This window comes from Miscanthus floridulus, chromosome 10 (genome assembly GCF_019320115.1).
Source record: "Miscanthus floridulus cultivar M001 chromosome 10, ASM1932011v1, whole genome shotgun sequence".
Classification (NCBI taxonomy): Eukaryota; Viridiplantae; Streptophyta; class Magnoliopsida; order Poales; family Poaceae; genus Miscanthus; species Miscanthus floridulus.
In genome coordinates, this window is record NC_089589.1 from 106,336,143 (window position 1) to 106,359,153 (window position 23,011).

Consider the following 23,011-nt stretch of genomic DNA (forward strand, 5'->3'; position numbering starts at 1 on the left):
TTTGGGTTATGCCCCGAGAATAAAGATTAATATTTAGTCCCGGATTGGACCCCTAACCGGGACTAATTATCCCGGCCTATAATTCTGCTCAATTCTTCCTCCCCGAGCCCGAGCCATTCCATTATTCAAACTCACTGCCTCTGTTCTTCAGCTTGCTGTTGTTCTTGCACTCTCCCCCTCCATTGGTGTTGCTCTTCGATTTTGGAGGTAACAAACTTAATCCTCTTATGTTTTATCAGTAGCTTATCTCATTTTGCGATGTAGATGCATGTGTAACTTTATATGTTGGAATTTATTATGATTTTATATGTCATTTTTAGCTCAAAATCACATGATGATTTGCATATATGTTTGGATAAACAAAAGTTAAATTAGTTCATCAAAATCACGCCTCGCTCGTCCTCGCTGGAGCACGCGCCATTCTCGTCCCCGGTGGCTTACGTGATCTTAGAATTAATTTTTCCATGAAATGAAAAACTTAGAAAATTGTTAGAAAATTGTAGAAAATCCGCACTAGTTGAACTTGCGGACCGTGTTCATGTCGGCGAGCATGTTCTCTGCCGAGCGGTAACGGACGTCAAGGAGGAGCTTTGATTCTACGAGGGAGAGCGGCAACGGTCGTGGAAGACCGTGTTCCCTTTCTCGTAGAATCGGAGCTCTTCCTTGGCCAAGTACGGTGCCGTCCGGTGGAGAAATGCTCGTCGAGATGATCACGTAAGCAAGGTCAACTAGTACGGATGGTTATTTATTGAAACATGTTTTTGAGCTATAATTTGATGAATATTTGAAAATATGAAATTTACACTAGTTTGCAAAAATAAGTATAGAAAGTAGATGACAACTGTTACTGGATCCTCGGCCTCTCGTTCGGTTGCGAAACGACTGAGGCCAGAACTCCCTCTCATTATCTGCGGCAAGTGTAAGCAGAAGATTGTGATGGAGTATCGAGTCAAGAGACAGGGACCCAACAAGGGTCGTGTTTTCTACAAGTGCCCGGATCGCGATGTGAGTTTCTTACGCATTTTATAATTATGGCTAATTGACCTGCTTTTCTTGAATATTTTTGACTAAATATTTTTTGGCTTTAATTTCAGTGGGAGGGCAATGGATGCGATGGTTGGTACTGGGAGGAAGATTATGCTACATACGTGCAGAATTTGGGTGCGCTTGAGGTAGCGGATGCTGCTGATGAGGCAGTGAGCCAGCAGGAGAAGCTTATTGATATTCAACAGAAGAATGATTTGTCTGTTTTAGTTGCGTACGATCACAAAATAATTATGTTACTGAAGTGCATTGTAGTTTTAGTTTGTTTAGTGATAGTTGGGATTGCTTACGTTGTAGCCAGGCTTAGTTAATTAATCAACCGTGTGTGTGTCATTTATGTTGTGTAATAAAATACTTAATTATGTTCAAGGTTTTCATAATTTGTCGTGTAATACAGATTATGTCACGCCATTGGATGTACAATGCCGATCGTCGCTCCCAAGACTTTATAGAGGGCTTGCACTATTTCTTAGGTGTGGCCGAGGCAAATAAGCGGGATGGTTTCATATGCTGTCCATGTGCCCTATGTAAGAATTTAAAGGAATATTCAAGCTCAATGAGTCTTCATTCACATTTGCTTAAGTCAGGTTTCATGTCAAACTATATATGTTGGACTAAGCATGGAGAAAGCGGGGTCATGATGGAAGAAGGTGAAGGAGAAGATTTAGACATTGATGACATTATTGCTCAGTATGGTGCCTTTGATGATACTACAATGGGGGGAGATGAAGAAGAGGTAGCGGTAGAAGATGATCTCGGTGATGCTCTTGGCGATGCCATTCGTGATGCACAACAAGAATGGGAAAGTGAAAAAGAGAAAGTTAAGTTGGAGCGCATGCTTGAGGATCATAGGAAGTTGCTATACCCGATGGCCGAAGAGGGGCAAAAAAAGCTGGGTACAACACTGGAATTGCTACAGTGGAAGGCAAAGAATGGTGTATCCGATAAGGCATTTGGGAATTTATTAAACCTCATAAAGAAGATGCTTCCGAAGCCAAATGAATTGCCCACCACTACGTACGAAGCAAAAAAGGTTGTCTGCCCTTTGGGATTAAAAATCCAGAAGATACATGCATGTCCTAATGACTGTATCCTCTACCATGGCAATGAATACGAGAATTTGGATGAATGCCCGGTATGTAAAGCATCGCGGTATAAGATCAGGCGCGATGATCCTGGTGACGTCGAGGGTGAACAACGTCCTAGAAAGAAAATCCCTGCCAAGGTTATGTGGTATGCTCCTATAATACCACGCTTAAAACGTTTGTTCAGAAATAAAGACCACGCAAAGTTGTTGCGGTGGTATAAAGAAGACCGTAAGGTAGACAATATGCTGAGACACCCAGCTGATGGGTCCCAGTGGAGAGCGATAGATAGAGAATTTTCAGAGTTTGCAAATGAGGTTAGAAACTTAAGGTTCGCCTTAAGTACAGATGGTATGAATCCTTTTGGACAGCAGAGCACTAGTCATAGCACTTGGCCAGTTACTCTATGTATCTACAACCTTCCTCCATGGTTATGCATGAAGCGGAAGTTCATTATGATGCCGATCCTCATCCAAGGTCCGAGGCAACCTGGCAACGATATTGATGTATATCTGAAGCCATTAGTTGAAGAACTTCTAGTTTTATGGAACAAACCAGGTGTACGTGTCTGGGATGAGTACAAACAAGAACACTTTGACCTACGAGCAATGTTGTTCGTAACCATCAATGATTGGCCTGCTTTAAGTAATCTTTCAGGTCAGACAAACAAAGGATATAATGCATGCACACATTGTTTTGATGACCTTGACAGTATATATTTGAAAAGATGTCGAAAGGTCGTGTACCTTGGCCATCGTCGATTCCTTCCTTTGAACCACCAAGTAAGAAAGAAAGGGAAGCATTTTAAAGGTAAGCCAGACCACCGGAAGAAGCCTCATAACCGAACCGGGGAAGATGTACTCGCAATGGTCAAGGATGTGAAAGTAGTATTTGGAAAGGGACAAGGCAGTGAATCTGTTCCCAAAGATGCTAATGGACATGCACCCATGTGGAAGAAGAAGTCCATCTTTTGGGAGCTGCCCTATTGGCAAGTCCTAGAGGTCCGCAACGCAATCGACGTGATGCACCTGACAAAGAATCTTTGTGTGAACCTGTTAGGATTCATGGGTGTGTACGGGAAGCCAAAGGATTCACTTGAAGCACGCCAGGACTTGCAGTGCATGAAAGAACGAGACAACCTTCATCCAGAGAAGACAGGTGATGGACGTCATTACTTAAGTCCTGCTAGCTACACGCTTAGCAAAGAAGAGAGGGACAGCATGTTCGAATGTCTAAGCAGCATCAAGGTCCCATCGGGATTCTCCTCCAATATAAAGGGTATAATAAATGTGCCAGATAAAAAATTCCTAAACTTAAAGTCCCACGACTGCCACGTGCTTATGACGCAATTGCTTCCAGTTGCTTTAAGAGGAATTCTACCTCCACATGTACGTCTAGCCACCGTGAAGCTATGTGCATTTCTCAATGCAATTTCTCAGAAGACAATCAATCCAGTGGAACTAGCTACTCTACAGAACGATGTGGTTCAATGTCTTGTCAGCTTTGAGTTGGTGTTCCCTCCATCCTTCTTTAATATCATGACACACATCCTAGTTCATTTGGTGAAGGAGATTAGTATTCTTGGACCTGTGTTCTTACATAACATGTTCCCCTTCGAGAGGTTTATGGGAGTCTTGAAGAAATATGTGAAAGTCCGTTCTAAGCCTGAAGGAAGCATCGCCCAGGGCTATGGAACAGAGGAGGTCATTGAGTTCTGTGTTGACTTTATTCCTGACATTGCTCCGATTGGCGTTCCCGAATCACGACATGAGGGGAGACTCAGTGGTAAAGGAACTTTAGGGAAGAAAACATATATTGGCATGGAAGACGATTATTTCAATAAAGCACACTACACAGTTCTTCAGAACTCGTCATTGGTGCATCCGTACATCGAGATACATAAGGAGTTCTTACGATCCAAGTTTCCAGGGAAGACTGAAGCTTGGATTAGGCGTCAGCACATGAAAAGTTTCAGTGGTTGGTTGCGAAAAGAATGTCAAGGCGATGACAATATTGATGAGCAACTGTATTTGTTGGCTAGGCAGCCATCGTGGCATATCCTCACGTACCAAGGGTACGAGATAAATGGGAATACATTTTACACAGTTGCCCAAGATAAAAGGAGCACCAATCAAAATAGTGGTGTTCGCATAGATGGCACAGATCCAAATGGGAATATACAAACATATTATGGCCGCATAGAAGAGATATGGGAACTAGACTACACACCTAATTTTAAAGTCCCTTTGTTCCGGTGCCAATGGGTGAAGCTGACCGGAGGAGGGGTAACAGTCGACAAAGAGTATGGAATGACAACAGTGGACCTCAACAATATTGGATACAAAGAGGAACCATTCGTCCTTGCTGCCGATGTGAGTCAGGTGTTCTATGTGAAAGACATGTCTACAAAATCAAAGAGAGGAAAAAACGAAGACATCAACTCAATGATCAATGAGCCAAAGCGCCACATAATTCTTTTTGGGAAAATAAATATAGTAGGAATTGAAGACAAGTCAGACATGTCCGAAGATTACGAAAGAAATGTCCGAATTCCACCCTTCATAGTGAAGAAAGATCCAAGCATCATGTTAAATGATGAAGACACTCCATGGTTACGACAAGATCATAACCAAGGGTCATACGTCAAGAAGAAATTCACTGTTGTGCCCGCATGATACAACGATGCATGTTTAATATATTATGTTTTAGAGACGGATATTATGTAATATGTTTTCGGAACCCTAGATTGTCTAAAATTGAAAAGTTTTGAATACCAAGTTTGTTCATATCATCAATATCTACAATCCTTATATAGACCATTTTTTCATTTGAGAAAGCTTGAATAAAATGTAGTTCAATTTTCACAAGTGTGTGACATAGTTTTAGAAAGTCTATAAGAGATAAGGAAAATTGTGACTAGTGTTTGATAAAAATTTCTCAAATGGGAAAATGATCTATGTAACAATTGTAGATCTTGCTGAGATGATCAAACTTGGTATTCAGAGTTTTTTCATCTGAGGTCATTTAGTGTCTCATTTGAGCAAGTTTGACCAAGTCAAATTTGGTCAAATGAAAAAACAACACTTTGACCCTAGTATTATGGACTCTAAATGACTTCGAATTGAAAAGTTTTGAATACCAAGTTTGTTAAACTCAAAAAGATCTACAATTGTTGTTTTGGTCAACTTTCCATTTGAGAAAGTTTGGACGGTTCAAATTTATGATTTTTAAATTTCGACGCCTACAAACTAGTTTTCGGAACCCTAGATTGTCTAAAATTGAAAAGTTTTGAATACCAAGTTTGTTCATATCATCAATATCTACAATCCTTATATAGACCATTTTTTCATTTGAAAAAGCTTGAACAAAATGTAGTTCAATTTTTACAAGTGTGTGACATAGTTTTAGAAAGTCTATAAGAGATAAGGAAAATTGTGACTAGTGTTTGATAAAAATTTCTCAAATGGGAAAATGATCTATGTAACAATTGTAGATCTTGCTGAGATGATCAAACTTGGTATTCAGAGTTTTTTCATCTGAGGTCATTTAGTGTCTCATTTGAGCAAGTTTGACCAAGTCAAATTTGGTCAAATGAAAAAACAACACTTTGACCCTAGTATTATGGACTCTAAATGACTTCGAATTGAAAAGTTTTGAATACCAAGTTTGTTAAACTCAAAAAGATCTACAATTGCTGTTTTGGTCAACTTTCCATTTGAGAAAGTTTGGACGGTTCAAATTTATGATTTTTAAATTTCGACGCCTACAAACTAGTTTTCGGAACCCTAGATTGTCTAAAATTGAAAAGTTTTGAATACCAAGTTTGTTCATATCATCAATATCTACAATCCTTATATAGACCATTTTTTCATTTGAGAAAGCTTGAACAAAATGTAGTTCAATTTTCACAAGTGTGTGACATAGTTTTAGAAGTCTATAAGAGATAAGGGAAATTGTGACTAGTGTTTGATAAAAATTTCTCAAATGGGAAAATGATCTATGTAACAATTGTAGATCTTGCTGAGATGATCAAACTTGGTATTCAGAGTTTTTTCATCTGAGGTCATTTAGTGTCTCATTTGAGCAAGTTTGACCAAGTCAAATTTGGTCAAATGAAAAAACAACACTTTGACCCTAGTATTATGGACTCTAAATGACTTCGAATTGAAAAGTTTTGAATACCAAGTTTGTTAAACTCAAAAAGATCTACAATTGTTGTTTTGGTCAACTTTCCATTTGAGAAAGTTTGGACGGTTCAAATTTATGATTTTTAAATTTTGACGCCTACAAACTAGTTTTCGGAACCCTAGATTGTCTAAAATTGAAAAGTTTTGAATACCAAGTTTGTTCATATCATCAATATCTACAATCCTTATATAGACCATTTTTCATTTGAGAAAGCTTGAACAAAATGTAGTTCAATTTTCACAAGTGTGTGACATAGTTTTAGAAGTCTATAAGAGATAAGGAAAATTGTGACTAGTGTTTGATAAAAATTTCTCAAATGGGAAAATGATCTATGTAACAATTGTAGATCTTGCTGAGATGATCAAACTTGGTATTCAGAGTTTTTTCATCTGAGGTCATTTAGTGTCTCATTTGAGCAAGTTTGACCAAGTCAAATTTGGTCAAATGAAAAAACAACACTTTGTCCCTAGTATTATGGACTCTAAATGACTTCGAATTGAAAAGTTTTGAATACCAAGTTTGTTAATTTTGGTCGAATTGAAAAAACAACAATCCTTATATAGGCCATTTTTTCATTTGAAAAAGTTGTACAACAAAAAATACTATATTTTCTTTATTTTTATAGGTTTAACAAAAATTTCCTGTCAATTTTGGTCAAAAACCGAAAAAAAATTGAAACATTGACGTTACAATAATGTGATAATAAATTTCCTATCGAATAATATTAGTTTTATTAATTTTAAGTTACAAATATATTTTTGCATTAACAAAATACTTAGTATTAGTAACATTTATATTCTATAGTCATAAAAGAAATTAAAAACTTTAGGTTACAAAATTTTCCTATTTACAATAAATAATTAGTTAATCAATAGTATTTTTTAAAATAAATATTGCAAAGTATTGAAGTTGATATGGAATTAATTGTTTAAACTAGTATTAAACAAAATCAAAACCCCAGGCCAATTACGCTGGCGGGTTGCCAAAACTTTTAGGCCTTCAGTCCCGGCCCAGACTAAGAACCGGGACTAAAGGGTGGGCGGCAATTTCGTTGCGCGCCCAAAAATACCTTTAGTCCCGGCTGGTCAAACCAACCGGGACTAAAGGGTTTTTAGTCCCGGTTGGTGTTACTAGCCGGGACTAAAGGGTCCCGGCCTATATATATCGAACGTCTGTTCTGTTCATCTTCGATCTCGTCTCGGCCGCGCCATCCGCCGTCGTCGAGCTCGTCCTGCCGCGCCGCCGTCGTCGTCTACCCCCACCCGGCCGCGCCATTCTCCCGGCCCGCATTGCGCCGCATCCCGTCTCCGCCGCTGCACCCGATCCCACCCTCCGTCGCCGAGGCTTCCCGCGCGCCCACCGCCGTCGAACTCGATCTCTACTGCGCTCTCGATCGGCTGCCGTCGTCGAGCCTCGCCCGCCCAGCCTCGTCTACCGTCGTCGAGCCCCGCCCGCCCGGCCTCGTCGTCGAACTCGCCCGCCCGCCCGGCCTCACTGCCGTCGTCGATCGATTATAATGTTGGATTTTTCATTGTTTTTTTAGATAATACTAATAAACAATATTTAGTAGTTATTTAGTTTTTTAGTTAGTTTTTTAGATAGTTTTTGATATATGTTAGTTAGATTTTTTAGTTAGTTAGATTTATTAGATAATTGATATATGTTAGTTAGATTTTTAGTTAGTTAGATTTATTAGATAATTGATATATGTTAGTTAGATTGTTAGGTGATATATGTTAGTTTTTTAGGTAATTTTTTAGTTAGTTAGATTTTTTAAAATGTATTATCTATTACTAGTTTATCTAATTTCATGTTGGATTTATTTAATTGGATTTAGTAATTATATATTCTATCTCTTATATATATCTAGAGAGAGATTCTATATGGTATACATATGTACTTAATTATTTCTATATGTATATATACATGTACTTATTTTCATGTGTTGAGAGAGAGAGAAAATTGTATCTAGAGAGACATTCAATGTGTTATCACATGCATATCTAGAGATATAGACATATGCACTTATTTCTATGTGTTGAGAGAGAGAGAAAATATATTGTATCATTCTATGTGTATATATATACATGTACTTATTTCCATGTTTTTGGATCGAAAGTGTTTTTGATTCGATTCCAAAGCCTATACCTTATTATTGTTTATCCTTATGAAATATTATGTGTTATTATATTTAATTGGATTTAGTAATTCTATATGTGTTATCACATGTACTTATGTTATGTACCATAATAATTCTATCTATGTGTTATCTTGAAGATACAAATGGCTGCTCCGGATGATAACTTGAGTGATGACATAATGGCGGATATTATCAACGCCGGCACCAATGTGGATGTAGATGACACGAGTCAGTACTTTGCTGATTATGAGGATATCCTGAATATGCCGGTGGTTGAAGATCAACAAATTGTCGCGCAAGAAAATACTGGCGAGGTATATTCGATTATCTATCATCTCTTATAGATGCATGCGTACGTATATTTGTTGTTAATCGTTGTGTTTCTACTCATGTAGCCGGTCTCTGGATCTACATCAACCACCGACAAAAGTAGGAAAGTCCGAGGGCCAAAAAAGCCATTAGAGGGCCGTTTCATAATATCAGAATTCGACACCGACACCGGCAAACCATTGGGACCACATGCTCAGACATATGTCAATCAATGTGGGTTCATTGTAAGGGATAGGATCCCAGTTAGTGCTCGTGAATGGAAGCAGAAGATATCCGCTCCTAATGTTAGTTTTGTATCTGATCGTGATAAGAACCTAGCTTGGAGAGATATCACTCAGCATTTCACATTACAAGCAGATGATGCTTTGAAGGAGCTAGTGAGGGATTGGACAATGAAGAAGATGGCAACATTGTTCCAGAGTTGGAAGAAGACATTGTATAAAAAGTTTATCTTGAAGAATGCTACGCCGAATTTCAATGCTAAGGCGTTTGTCAAGTTGGAGTCCCATTGGGATGCCTTCGTAGAATACAAGACATCTCAAGACAGTGAGGAACGTGTGATGAGGAATCGGCAGAATGCCCGACAGAAGCAATACCATCATCGCATGGGATCAGGTGGTTATAGGAGTGCTATTCCCAAGTGGTAGAACCTAGAAGCAGAGATTACTGCCAAGGGAATCATACCTGAAACAATAGAAAAGAACTGGCCTCAACGCGCGAAGAATTGGTTCTACGCTCATGGGGGAAGCCTAGACCCAGACACTGGCAAGCTAATTTTCGGCCAAAAAATTGAGAGAGCAACACAGAGACTAGCTCGTGCTAGGGAAGAAGCTGATAGTGGTGTTTTCAAGCCCAACAGAGAGAAGGATGAATTGACATATGCCCTAGAGAATCCCGAACACGGTGGTCGAACAAGAGGCTATGGGGCGGTTCCGTGGCTACACGCATTCCCAGCAGACAAGGATACCTACAGAAGCCGCCAGAGAAAGAAGGATGAGGAGGCAGAACGAATTCGTGCATTGGAGCAATTTGTTGATGAGTCACGACAAGCATTGCTTGAATCACGTGAACGAGAAAAATCTCTTGAGGCAAGAATGCAGGAGGAGATCAAGAGGCAAGTGCAGCTAGCAATGAGTCAAATGCAATCGCAATCAACGCCGGGAGTCACCATTAGCCCCGTTGGTCAGATGAAAAGCAGTTGTGCTTCTACGGAGCTGCCAGTTATTCAAGACGACGCTGGGTTGCGCTTCCCTGTTGATGACATTACCGAGCCTCTAACAAAATGTGAGCTGCACATTCCAGATGGTAATGCATCAATCATGGTGGCTGTCGGGGTTGTATCTCCAATAGACCGAACGAAGACACCAAGAATCCATGGATCAGTTATTCAACCTGGATATGCTAGCGTCTCGGTCGATAGAGTGCTCAAAGGTTACAGCAATGTTCCTCTTGACATTGAAGGTGGTGATGGGGAGAAGACACTAGGAGAAACAGAGAAGACATTTATTCAATGGCGCAAACGCTTCATCATCATTCCTGGGGCGCCACCGCTTCCCCTACCTCACCCTAGGTACGAATGAAAGTGAATGAAATATTATTTTCCATTAATTTTCTATTGGCTTCAAAAATAATTGACACACAAATTGTTTTTATAGCAGGGTCTCTCCCCAGCCTAGCCTAATCATTCATTCCCCATCTCATCACAGCGTCGCGGGGGGCGAGACGACTTCATCCCCACGGCGATCGCCAACTCCTACACCGGCCCCATCGCCTCCACAACGATCTCCAACTCCTACACCGGCCCCATCGCCTCCACAACGATCAACTCCTACACCGGCCCCACCGCCTCCACAACGATCTCCAACGTCTCCACGCCGGTCTCCACCAACACTGGCCTCATCGCCTCCACGCCGATCTCCAACACCGCCCCCACCCCCTCCACAGCGACGCACTACAAAGACGTCTAAGGTCCCGGCGGCAAAGAAGACCCCAAGAAAAAGAGTTATTTCTCAAGAAATACTTCCTGAAAAGACTGATGAGCAAATAGCAGCTGAAGAAGACAAAAAAGTAAAAGATTTTTTTATAGATATCAAAAACAAGAGTCAAGCAAAGCTTAAGGAGAAGCCGTACTTTTACATACCACGAGATGTGCTGAGGCAGAAGGTCGATGCTCACAAGAAAAAGTTGATTGAACTTCGTAAGCCTTCGCCACTATCAGACTATGACCGCTCCCTCGTGAAGTCACATGATGCAGATAAGAAAAGGAAAAGAGCATCAGGGAAGGATGTCCCACAGCTCGGACAACAGAAGCAACCAATGCAAAATCTTGTTGTTGCTAATGAATATGGTTCCAACATAGAAGTCTATCGACCAGACAACTCTGGAGAAGTGTCGGTTCAAGCCCTTAATGCTTTTTTTAAAGATACTGGTTTAACCTTGGATCAATTGACGGGCAAAGCTCCAATCCAGAACCTGGAAGTTGATACCTGGAAGACTTATAAATATGGCAAAAGTCTGTACAACCCTGCGGCTCTGAATGAATTGGGTACGCAAATGTACTTGCTCAACAAGTGGTACATGCAGGCGTGTGGCAGGGGTGAGCAGTGGATCTTTGTCAGATTTAGAGACCATCATTACTTCCGTGGCGATGACATCTTACATATTAGTTTCGAAGAATTGCATCAACTATTCCACTTGGACGCTCTGGACAAATCAATCATGAGCTCCTTTTGTTTGTAAGTGATTCTTACTTTTATTTAATAAACTCACTTCCATGCGTACGTGTATATAATTATCCTCACATGTAACTTATATTTATATATAGATTCCAGATGTCAGAGCTCCAAAGAATACAAGACACCAGTGTTGGCTTCATTGATCCTTATATCGTATTCAAAACCGATATTATTGTCAAGGACCACTGGGTATCTGAAGCACAGAGGAATATCATGAAGTTCTTCGTGAAGCAGCACGACAAGACAACAATACTTTTCCCGTACAACTTTGAGTAAGTGTTAATAATAATGTAGTCTACACATTTTATGTAATATCAATACAACTTATATGCATGTACGTGTGTGTATAAACCAATGCAGTTTTCACTGGATACTCATTGTCATTGAGTTAAACTCAAGTCGGTTACTAATCTTTGACTCGTTGAGAAAAGAACGGGCACTATACCAAGATATGATAGATATTATCCAGGGGTAATTTCGATCTCTCGCGCACAACTATTATTGAATAGACTTTGCCATAATTTATTAACGATCGTACATTATTGGTCGCACAGGGTTTGGAAAGAGTTTATTCGGCAACATCGCAAAGATTGCAAGGCACCACTTAATGTAGTTGAAATACCAGTAAGTTGTACTATATACACTTCCCCACGTGTTTAATTACTATATCGTACTTCAATTTACGTGTGAGATGATGAGAATAATCTTCTTCTCGTACAGTGGTGTTTGCGGCAGGAACCAGGTAATAACTTGTGTGGATACTACGTTTGTGAATTTATCACTGCGCACATAAGAAGAACTCCTGAAGATGTCCTCAGAGTACGTATATATCAATATTTATTTATTTTTAAAAGAATATATATACATATATGTGTATTAATACTTTTCCTTTTATTTCAAATGCAAGACTGAATGGTTGAAACGAAGGGTCATGCAAAAAGACCATCTGAAAGCAGTTCAAGAGTCAATAGCAGGATATCTTCTAGAAAAAGTGCTAAATCCCAACGGCGAGTTCTACTTTGATCTTAAGGAATAAATGATGTAAATTAAATGTTTATTGATATCGTTATTTTCGAGAACAAGATTATGAAAGTGTTGTATATACACACATATATATATATATATATATATATATCTATAATATATATAGTTTCATACTTTATTCGAATATAATAATGCTCAAGATGAGAATTAGATGTAATTATATGCATGCGTGTATTTATATTAGCAACGTAGAATACGTACATAAAAACATATTATATATTAAACAAATACATGTAACTGAACTGAAAACAAATTAAACAAAAAAAAAGAAAAAGAAAAGGAACCGTTAGTCCCGGTTGGGGTTACCAACCGGGACTAAAGGGTGAACCATTAGTCCCGGTTGGTAACCCCAACCGGGACTAAAGGGTGCGCCAGGTTCGCTCGGCTGGAGGTCCTTTAGTCCCGGTTGGTGTTACCAACTGGGACTAAAGGTCCCTCTTTAATCCCGGCTCGATGACCCGGGACTGAAGGTTCCACCTTTAGTCCCGGGATCGTTGTCCCGGCGCGGTAACCGGGACTAAAGGCTGTTACCGCCCGGGACAACAGGTCCATTCTGTAGTAGTGCATATCCGGTTTATCGTATAATCCTCATAACAATCATGTTCCATCAAGTATTACTATGATGAAGGGGCTCCGCCAAGTTTCTCACTATCCGGGAGAGATGACGATTCAAATCGATTGCAACCACCTGGGCAGTATTCTTAATAGAAACCCACATTTCCTCCGTCGGGGTCGTGTCAGGTCACCTTTGATACAACTCAGATACACATTTCACGGGTTCGATCAGCGTCGCACCCTCAGGGACACTACCGGATGTCAGGTCGATCAGGACTCTAACCGGCCCTTGGCCTCACACCGGCTCTCCACACATCCTTACTACCTCCAGTGTGCGCACTTTGACAGAAGGAGGCCCGACCTGAGTTGAGCTACTCGGCTTCGCGGTCGAAACGAGTTATCCGTCCATCTAAGTGAGAGACATACGTTCAAAATAACAAGAGGACCTCCAACGATGTGGTCCTTAACCGACACAGACGGAATCACTATAAGTCACAACACCACCAACATATAAGATTCCGCCTGGTCTCCATTTACACGACTTCACATGGTTCTTTTCCATGATAGCAAATATAGCCAACCGTGACCAGTTATGCACCTATATCACGCAGGTGACAGGAAATCACCCGACTTGTACCGACTAAGCATGGCTAAGCATAGATCGGCCTGTGCATCTGGTAAGGGTACATGTATTTATATATAGTGGACAAGGTAGGAAATATGCACCAACAGTTTCATCCAACTCCTATCACCTAAAGCATCATACCAAAATTATACTCATGTGTATATATAAAAAGAGAGGGTTGGAGACTTAGAATGCTCCGGGGCTTGCCTGGGATCCAACACTAGGTCAGTGTTTGTTAGATGACACTTGCTTGGCGAGCATATCCCATCTCGGCACTTGCTTAGTCCTTCCGTTTGGATGGATTCACCAAACTCCATCTTCGGGTTCGGCTCCAACATCACGTCCTTCACGTGGTGCATCTAGCGTACCTAGATGAAATGCAACAATGCAAGTGCATGATTGCAAAGAATGGCAATATCAGATGCCTCATATAAAAGTATTCAAGATGAGCATAAGGTTACAACGAACATACATAAGCACTCCATGTTACTTAATTACAACCTATCATGCTAGGATATCAAGGAAGGCAGCACCAAGCATGACACAAGTTTCATAAGGTTTTAGGTATATTAACTTAACACCATCAAAACCACGAGCCACACTTATGAAAGGACCTAGGATGCCGCCTAGAGGGGGGGGTGAATAGGCATTTCTAAAAATTAACACCTTCAAATGCGGAAATGATTAGTGTTGGAGTTTCCAAACACTTGGAAACTCCTAATCAAAGAAATAAACCCCTCATGAGTTAGCCAATAGAGAATACAAGGTATAAAGAATATATCTAGAAACTACAACCCTACAACACAAAGTTAGAATAGAGAATGAATATTTTCAGCACAGGTAGGAAATACCAGACATGTCCGGTATACACAGTTTCGGCAGAACAACCCCAAACTTACTCCTTTCGATTTCTATCTTCAAACCAAACTGTAGGTACCAACTAGAGATGATAAGATAGATAGAGAACCTGCACAAAAGCTGGAGCAACACAAATATCAAATGAAATGCGAATTGAGACACAATATTTATTTTACCAAAGTTTGAACTCGTTCGAGTCCTACTCTCCGTTGAGGGGATATAGGTGACCCAGCGAAGGTCAGCCCTAGAGGGTACCACGAAGGTCACTCTAGCCAGAGTCTTTTCCAACTCCTTTTCCTCCTTCCACTAGTTGATTCCGAGGCGGTGGAATCGACCGTTACAAACTTTCTGAGGCACACCACAATCTCTCGGGTGCTCTCTGGCGATGTCTAACCATCTAGAAAAGAAGAGTCCAAGAGTAACAAATGCGAATAATGAAATAGACAATTTGCACAAGTGCTCAAGTGGTTGAATTGCTCTCTTTTTGAATTTCTCTCAACCCACTAATGAATTTGGCAATTTGGATCACACACTCACTAAGACAGGATTTGGGAGAGTTGGCAAGGCTCAAAAATGTGTATTACAACTAGCAGAACCAACAGCCTCCAAAGGTGGAGGCTTGGGGGTATTTATAGCCCCTTTGAAAAACTAGCCATTTTCTAGCCGCTGCCATACCGGCCGGACACGTCCAGTATGACTTACACTGCGCCAACGGTAACTGAGTTAAAGTATGTGAAGTGTCGGAACTCCCAACTCGTGTCGGAACTCATGATCCTCAGCTCATTTGAAAACTAGCTGTTGGGCTCTGCCTACTATACCAGACACGTCCGGTAGAATACCGAACACGTCCGATGTGACCAGGCAGTTAATTCTCCAAGTTAGTTAGGTGTCGGGACATCGGAACTCCTGACGATTGCTGGAACTCCTGACTGTCGGAACTCCCAACGAACCAACCCGAGAACACCAAGTATCAGTTAAGTGCAAGACGTCAGAACTCCCGATGATTGTCGGAACTCCTGACCATCGGAACTCCCGACTCACGTCGGAACTCCGGACGAACCAACCCGAGAACACCTAGTATTTTATCATGGCTGGGCAAATACCGGACACGTCCGGTATCAATAACGGACACGTATTGCCAGACCAGCAAGAAACAAGTTAGCTCTTTTGTCTCTCAAACACTCAAAACTTACATGGGTTGGCATGAGCACTTATGAATGATTATCTATCAACATGATGCATCCCTCTTAATAGAACGACATACCTATTAAACTCAGGATCAAAAGAAAAATGAATTTATACCGCTTGAGTTGATCTCTTTTTGAATTGATGCCGTCTCTTTCAATCTTCATCAAGTAAGGGTGCCAACATGTTGATATTGATCCTTTCACTTGAGCATAGCCATCTTGAGCATGTGACTTGATTCCATTTATCAAATATGAATAACTCAAAATGCATCAAGTCACTTCCAACACTTTGTCCAATATAAATTTGATCCTCCACATTAATATGACCATCTTAGCTTGATTAGTACCTCAACTAAATGCAAGTACTGTCTTCTTCACCCTAGCTAGGTTCTTCACCCTAGACTTTCTGGAAAGCTTAGGAAATTATCTATAACTTTGTTGTTCATACCAAAAGCTAATTCATACGTTAACATGATAAAATATGCCAATATTTTAGGTCTACACAGACAAGGATAGAAAACTGTCAGTAACTTCAGAGATGCATAAGTGGAGTTCTAAAATTCAGCAAATATGATTTTTAACTTTATGGAAAGATTATTAAGTTATCTATATCTTTCTCATTATCATTTTAAGATGATTCTATAGCTAACAAGGTCAAACAACACCAAGAAGGCATCTCTGTGCAGACTTGGGACAGAATCTGCCATTCCACTTTGGACAACTATAACTTGAGTTCTAGACCACCAAAAAGGGTGTTCTTGGACATTTTGGAAATCTTAACAAAATCAATACAACTCTTATATTATCACCAATACATGATTCAAAGCTTATCTACACAAAACAACATAATCTTTGAGATCTGCACAGATCTCATGCAAAACCTGATAGGGTACTTGTAAAATCTATAACTCTCAGATCTGTTGCCCTAAGGTCATGAAACTTTAGGACAAGGAGGGTAAGGGAGTTATCTACAACTTTTGTATTCACCACATCCATAGAAAACATCATTATCACCATAAAATTAATTGCTTAACCAAAACTATACATGCAGCCCAAACAGCAGAGACATACTGCATTCATCTATCATTTAGTTGCTACAAACTAACATATTCTTGACATAAATGCTACCCCAAACATCTTGGAATCCTATTCAAACAATCATAGCACGTAGGAATATCTACTAGAAGCATCACATGCCAATAAATACATGTATATGCTCAAAACATTCATGCTCTACTTTAATAATGCAACATATGTATTATTTTTAGTACTATATGAGAACAACTAGTTTGGGGCTGAGACTTTTATGAGTGGTAGATGTTATGAAAACATGGCTATTGCACAAATTTCATATGCTCAGGTTTTATAATTTAATTGCTATGAAAAAGATAAATCTTAATTATTAATAAACATGTGAGAACAAGATAAATCTAAAGATCATTATTTTCTATAAACATATAGCCATATTAGGGTTTCTTAGGCCATATTATCACCATGCAAGGGCAAAGGAACCACATTTCACATTTTTGCATATATAAATTATTTATAAGCCATTTAAAATCATTTAATAAGCATTAAACAAGTTAAATCAATAACTCAGTCATAAGGTATCCAATAAGCATGAAATTTTTACCAAAGCACACATATGACATAACTAGCCTACCATAAAAATTTCACAGAAATTGGAGCACCACAACTTTAGAAATGAATTTATTCCCAGAAAACCCTAATTAAACTAGATAAATAAAAACAACACAAACCTTCTACTAACACATGTCATATTATGACTCCGCTGCATTGATCTACTCACAAGGATTCCAAAACATCTTCATTTGCTAATTTTGGATTTTTCTACAATTTACTACGATTTTCCAAAGTTTTAGCCAAATAAAAGCAATAAAGGAAAACACATTTGCACCGAGGCCCCTGAACTTCCACGAAAACAAATTCCAGTGAAAAGGTCCTCCTAGGCACTATTCACTTGAGTAATAGGATTCACAACTAGACCCACCAAAAAGCTTCTATTCGCATTTTGGCCCTCCATCTTCATCAACCAGAGACGGTGGGGGCAGTCGGGCTCGGGGGTGACGCTGGCCGAGAGGTACCGGCTGTGGGTAGCGCTGGCTAGAGGGCGGTGGCCTGGCCCATGGGTGGCCAAGGAAGGGGGTGGCCTGGCTAGCGGCTGCCTGTTGGGGCCCAGCCACAAAAGCAGCAGCGACGCAGCGACAGGACGACACCGGCGACGGCGCTGCAGGGAAGGGAAAGGAGAGGGCCGGTGCGGCTAGGGTTATGGCGGCGCATGCGTGGTGTGGCTAGGCACTACAGCGGAGGAGGAGAGGGAGTAGTGCCTATAGCAGCAGCGGCAGCTTGAGCTTTGGATCTGCCATGGCGATGGCGAGAGCTCGAGGGAGGAAGAGAGAGGCAGAGCGTGACGGAGAGAGAAGGGAGGGCAGAGGGAGTGAGGGCGAGTGAGCTAGGGTTCAGTGCCCACTCTAGGAGGACATAGAGGCACAGTAGGGAGGCAAGCGCACACGTTGGCCATGGTGGGGGCGTGGCCGGTGCATGGGTGACACATCGGCAAAACATAGAACACCTGACGGGCGACGGTGAGGGTGAGGTGGGCACCAGTTTTGGGCCTCCTACGGGCCTAATTGGCGAACGAGCCTTAAACGAAGTTTGAACATCTCTAAATACTCTCCAACTTTGATTAAGATTAGATTGCCATTAGAGCCATGGATTAGGAGATACTTAGGTCCAAAGTTGACACTGTCAGCGGTTTAAACGGAATTAAGCTTTGCCTGGTTGGGTCCCAATTTAACTGAGCAAACTTGGTCAAACTGAGTCAAAATTTTTCTGAGCTCTTCTCCAATGAATTATGTCCAACTTTCATTTTTGAGTCAACTCAAGTTACTTAACAAAATTTAGAGAATGCAATGTGCCAACCAAATTGCTTCTAATCCTGGACTTTCTAAGTCTGAAAAATAGCCGCAGATTCGATACTCGAGCACCTAGTTGACTTGCTTCCAAATTGGTTTGGCTCTTGGTCCAAGAACAAAGTTTGTAGAGCACAAACTGAACCACAACTTTCATTAAAGGATCAAGGTTTGGATCAGCTTGGTTTGCAAGATATAAGGCTACAAAGTGTGGTACACGAAACTGAAACCGAGGCTTAGTTAACTCCTAGAAACAGTTAGCATTTGCTTCTTTTGAAACTACCTTTGAATGTCCAAACACGCTCCAAAATTGATGATACTTGTTTTGTTGTTTTCAACATAAAGTGTACTTCAAATCATATTAAGGAATTAAATTGAGCTGCCATATGAATTTAGAAGATAAAATGTCACAAACATATCAACTCAGTTGTCAATCAGGGACTGAAATATTTCAGAGGGGCCAAAACAGCACTGCATTCAAATTTGAGACCACTATATGAGATACTTAGAAGTTGAATAAGGTCTTGGTCCAAACATAAAGTGTGTAGCACTCCACTTAGGCTTCAACTTTTATTTAAGGCCAAACTTCATATCTGGTCCCGAGATCATTGTTTCATCTTGGTCAAATAAGCATTACGATAAAGCTTAAATTGTCCTTTTTGACCCATTGAAGCATTTTCTGGACATTTGCTCAACATGAACCCTTCATAACTTTTGTTCCTGAGTTTAAGTAGAGTTGTTGGAGCAAGGTTGCAAGGTTTGATCGACATCCCATGCTCCCATTCACCTGATGAAGCAATTCAAGAAAGGTTATAACCTATCATCTCATGTGACTTCTTGGCTTCAAACTTCATGAAACTTTTCCACTGGTCAAGATGGATGCATGTTGATGTAATGTACATGAATTAAGAATGTTTAACATTACTCTTGCATAATCTTAACAAGGGTCCGCATATAAGCAAAGTGTATTGTCCAAGTCCAAGTTGGGGTTCATTTTCATAGGTTTGACTTCGGCACCTTCATCATCACTTTAAAATTATGAACTAGAGATCATGATCATGGCTCGACATATCCTACTTAAGTCCAAATTTGCCGCTTAACTCATGACTAACACCTGGGGTGTTACACGCTGGGCCTATAAATCTTGGGCATGTCGTGTCTGGACTGGTTCTCATCCAAAGGTCCGCGCTTATACATTGAATTGGCTACTAATAAGCCAGGCTAAATTTTGGTCATCAAATTGGTGAGCCATGGTTTTGGCTAGTTTTACCTACCACGATAAACTAACATGGCTAGATGAGAGAGCTGCCAAAGGTGGTCTTTTCCGTTTCCCTAACCAAGAAATTATTATATTAATAATGGCTTTGAGATTTTTTCTACAAAAATCTCGCCATGTCCGATGCACTCATGCTGCGTCACCCTCCGACATATTTAAGTTTTTCATGTGGATAAAAAAACAAATAAAGTATTATATTTTCTTAGATATTTGAAATCTTGATTAATTTTAGTTAAGTAACAACAAATTCTGTTAAATAAAATAATGTTTTCTAAATTGTTTTATGAATTGCACTATAATTTGCTTGCTACACTCATGCAGTTGCATTTGAGTTTTTGGTGCATGATATACTCTCTTCTCATCCAAAAATAAATATATTTTTGGCTATCTATCTAGACAAGCATTTACCTTGATGCATAGCTGCAAGTGCACCTATTAGGTAGTATTGCCTAAGATCAACTCCAACAGAGTCGATATTGCCTGTCGTGAACACTGATTTGACGATTCTAGCGACAAAACCTCCTCAACGGCATTTATTTCTAGTTCTCCATTTCCCCCCATACGCTATCTTGGCATTTGCGCCCAGTAGATTTCCCGAGTAGACTCTGTTCGCCATCCTCAACTTCCCGCGAGTGCATCCCCTCTCCCACGCGCTCCTTCCTCTTCCCACGCGCGCCGCTCACCTTCTCTCCCATGCACGCGCCTCTCCTTGCCCCATGTTCCCACATTTGAGCTCCTTGAAATCACACCCTGCTGATCCATAATATTTGTTGTCATGGTTTATTCTGTTTTCCTAACCAAGAAATTACTATATTAATAATGGTTTTGACATTTTTCAAAAACAAAAAAAATCTCACCATGTTTGATGCACTCATGTGTCACCCTCCGAAATATTTAAATTTTTGATGTGGATAAAAGCACAAATAAAGCATTATGTTTTCTCAAATATTTGAAATCTTGATTAGTTTTAGTTAAATTGCAACGAATTTCATTAAATAAAATATTGTTTTCTAAATTAATTTATGAATTACAGTATGTAATTTTTTTGAGTTTTTGGTGAATTCACAGTGATATTCTCTCTTAGTCTGAAAATAAATATATTTTTGGCTAGCTATCTAGACAAGCGTTTATCTTAATGCATAGGTAGAAATGCATATATTTTTGGGATCGAGGTACTATTGCCGAAGAGCAACTCCAACAGTGCCACGAACCCGATTTGACAATTATGGCAACAAAACCTCCTCAACAGCATCTCTTTCTGTGTTTCTAGTTCTCCATTTCCCCACATCCGCTATCCTAGCATTTGTGCTCACCAGATTTCCCGAGAGAACAACACTCGCCATCCTCAGCCCAGCAAGAGTTTCCCGCGAGTGCATCCCCTCTCTCGCGCGCTCCCCCGCACGCGCCGCTCCTTGCCCCCTATTCTTGCATTCGAGCTCCTTGAAATCACACCCTCCTGATCGGAATCGGCCATCCGCACCATGGGGAAAACCCAATTGCACTGGCCCTATTCGTTGCCTGTAACCCCGCCGGTAGATGACAAGATTCCATGCTCAATTCGGCAAGCCACGGGTGGCAGCAACATGAGCAGCCATCCTTGGATTGGTTGCAAATGCCAGGGTAGCCTCCTGCCGGTCTCGGTGTCCTACGTGCATTGATCCCCTTTCCCAAGATGACTTTCGGTGCGGTGAGACCTTTTTTGTATTTTTGAACTGTAGGAATGTCAAGGATTGTTATACTTTCGAGACCCAGTTATCTAATACGGAGTATGTGTTAGTAGTGATCCAATTTAGCCAGTGCAATTTGTTTAGGAGATAATAAGGTAGATTGGCTGCCTATTCAAGTTATCAATGTTTTGTGGACTAGATGCAATTGTTAGAGATAGATTTTGCTACTTGAAAAATCCCTGATTGCACGTAGAGCCTTGATTTTGCAATTTGATAGTAGTGCTGGCTATTTAACAAAAAAAGAATACATCTTTTGATGAAAATTTCAGAGCAAAACTATTTGGTTTACTAGTTCTGACAAGTGTTTTCATCAAAGTAGTTGCAACTTGTTGTATGTACAGGCCTGTCAATTTATGGGCCTGGAGCGAGGCTAGAAAAATGGGCCCTTCATTACAATTATAATAATATTATGCATAAAAATTCTATTCATCTCTGTTGTTTTTTTTCGCTTTTAAATGCGTGTTTTTAGGCAACATGAGAACACTAGAAATTTAGAAATTAGTGAGTACTGTCATGCTAGATTCAGTCACGTTAAAATAAAAATGAGTGTTAGAAAATTATCAAGTCTTTTTTTTGTGGCGAGAGTTACCAAGTCGAGAACAGAGATAATAATTATTCACTGCCCTCGCTGCACCATCAGGGATTTCCCAATCCCAAATTAGAATCTCAGAGGAGTCTTTGTATTATAAAGGGGCAAAGGCGAGTAGGCAAATTAAACATTGATTAAACACTCAACAAAGGGGCTTAGGGAAGAGGGGCAATTGGGCACGGCACTTTACTTGAACACATCTGGACATGAGGATGTCTCGTATGGCAACGCGCGAGAACGACGCCTGACGCGAAGGCACAGCTATGAAGCGACAAAGGAGAGCGGCCGCGGCTGAAGGGGAAAGACTCTTCCTCACACGCTCCTGGTAGCATTTCCTATGGGCCATATGTATGAGTTACTATTGGACCAGAGTATACCAACTATAGCTTATAGCCTTATAGTGTACAACACCTAGGATTGGGCCCCTTACCTTCGAGGGCCCAGTGCCGAGGCACAGCTCGAAACCCCCCCCCCCCCCCCCCCCCCCCCCCCCCCCCCCCCCCCCCGGGCCGGGCCTGTGTATGTATATATTGATCGCAAAGTTTTTTCAAATATCCATCTATTTTGTAAATCCTTGTAACAATTGACCTTCCTATGCACAACACAGGAAATTTGATGATCCATCTGCAACCCCGTGCTTTCTATAATAGGAAGATGCAGAGGACACTTCTTTAATTTTGTTAATTTTGTATTTT

General features: G+C 40.5%; 1 protein-coding gene across 1 annotated transcript; it reads left to right on the plus strand.

Moving 5' to 3' along the window:
* The first annotated feature begins 1,444 nt into the window (after positions 1-1,444).
* On the plus strand, positions 1,445-12,558 carry LOC136486009 (uncharacterized). Its single transcript, XM_066482772.1, has 7 exons — positions 1,445-2,460; positions 2,857-3,296; positions 11,189-11,522; positions 11,612-11,794; positions 12,077-12,131; positions 12,222-12,341; positions 12,430-12,558. Exons 1-7 carry the CDS (start codon positions 1,445-1,447, stop codon positions 12,556-12,558), a joined length of 2,277 nt encoding a protein of 758 aa, XP_066338869.1.
* Positions 12,559-23,011: the final 10,453 nt, after the last annotated feature.